At 42.7% G+C, this 1,637-nt stretch overlaps 1 gene segment (V, D, J or C); it reads right to left on the reverse strand.

Moving 5' to 3' along the window:
• Positions 1-488: 488 nt before the first annotated feature.
• The window catches only part of LOC103587353, a 4,114-nt gene continuing 2,965 nt past the window's right edge, over positions 489-1,637 (reverse strand). The window contains 1 exon segment of the V gene segment in view: positions 489-580. Coding sequence covers positions 489-580 — 92 coding nt within the window.

A 1,637-nucleotide genomic window follows, 5' to 3' on the forward strand; every position in this document is an offset into this window, starting at 1 on the left:
ATGGAGCCCTCCTTGCCCAGCTCGTGGAGGGAACATGCTGGGATGACCATGTTCCATTCTGGACCAGTGGCCATCACTTAAAGTGCATGACTGATGCCAACAGGAGCCAGGCACTGGGAAGGACGCTGAAGGGGGGCATAGAAGGGATAAGCCACCCTCTGTCCCCATCGTTGAGAGTACGGGGCTTGGCTGGGCGTACAGCAGACAGTACACAGGATACTGAGGGAGAACGTCCCAAGGCACACAATTCAAAACAAAGGGAAATCAATTTGAAACGGACTTGAGTGTGTTTGAAATGTCCACAACCGATGCTCCCCACTGATAAAAGGATGGAGCCCAGTGCCCCTGCTTGCCTCCTGGCCCCATCCCTCTGCTCACTCCCAAGCCCTTCCCCGAGCCTCAGCCTCCCAGGTTTCACTAGAGCACAGCTCCCGCCTGTGGCCAAAGCAGCACATTTCCCACCCCACAGGCCTCTTATCAACACAGTCTTAGCCGTCCAGACCTGTCCCACATTCCACAGAACCAGGGGCAGCTGCGATGGGTTTGAAAAGCAAGGAGAATATGGAGAAGAGGAAAGCATCTAAAACAACAGGGAAAGTCAGCGACACCCATCACCCACGCAGCTAGGGCATTCCGTTCTTTACTTAACAGAGATGATCTCTGTCTGGATTCTTTCTCATGAGCAAAACATATTATCCAGCCTCTGTGGAGCTTATAGTCCAGCTTGAATAGTTCAGCAAATACTCGCTGAGCAACAGCTAGGAGAAAGCATAAAAATATCAACATTTTAACCCACAGAATTCAATTTTAGTAGGGCAATTAAATATGCTCACAGATAACCACGATGGAACAAAAATGTATCTTATATAAAGTTTAAGAAATGCATTCAGTATTTCGATGTTTATATCATTTCATTCATGTGAGGACGTGTTTCCTTATCTATTAGATCAGGGGAGCTGAAATGAAATGATCTCCAAAGCCCTGCCCATTTCTAAAATGTCAGCGACCAAACCAGGCTCATCAGTTCTACAGACAGCTTTCCAATTTGGGACTATCTAAGATGACCTTCCATGGGTCATCTTCTTCACTATAGAAATTGTTTATGCTTTTTGAGCATTTTAGTTATTGGAGTATCGTTTATTTTCTTAAAATGTGCTATTATGCCAGTATTGGGTTTTCATTCTGGGCAGGTTCAAGTTACAAATAAACACAAAATTAAATGATCTATAATTCCTAAGTGATTTTTCCTATCCACCCATTTGCTGTTATATTACATATTTTTTCCAATATTGTAAAGGCAATTGTAGGCTTAAGGCTAGGGTTATAAATATATGTTCTATATAAACCTGTGTTGGAAATAGGGGAAGATAGTTACCCATGATTTAAGTCAAGGGTCGATAATTTGGGTTTTTTAACCCAGAGATGTGCTGAATCAGGAGAAAGGTTTTAGCATTTTTCTAATGTACAAATTTTATCAGATTTTCAGCGTGGCTGCCAAAGCAAAAAAATAAAATAAAATAAAGTCACGTTGGTTAGAATTTAAGCAAAGGGAGGTGGATATTCTCCTCTCGAACAGGTCACGTAAAAGATGTATGGTCCAACCTGCTACAGTTGGAGATATTCTGTTCTTAAATAAG

Source organism: Galeopterus variegatus, unplaced genomic scaffold (genome assembly GCF_000696425.1).
Source record: "Galeopterus variegatus unplaced genomic scaffold, G_variegatus-3.0.2 Scaffold443, whole genome shotgun sequence".
Taxonomy (NCBI): Eukaryota; Metazoa; Chordata; class Mammalia; order Dermoptera; family Cynocephalidae; genus Galeopterus; species Galeopterus variegatus.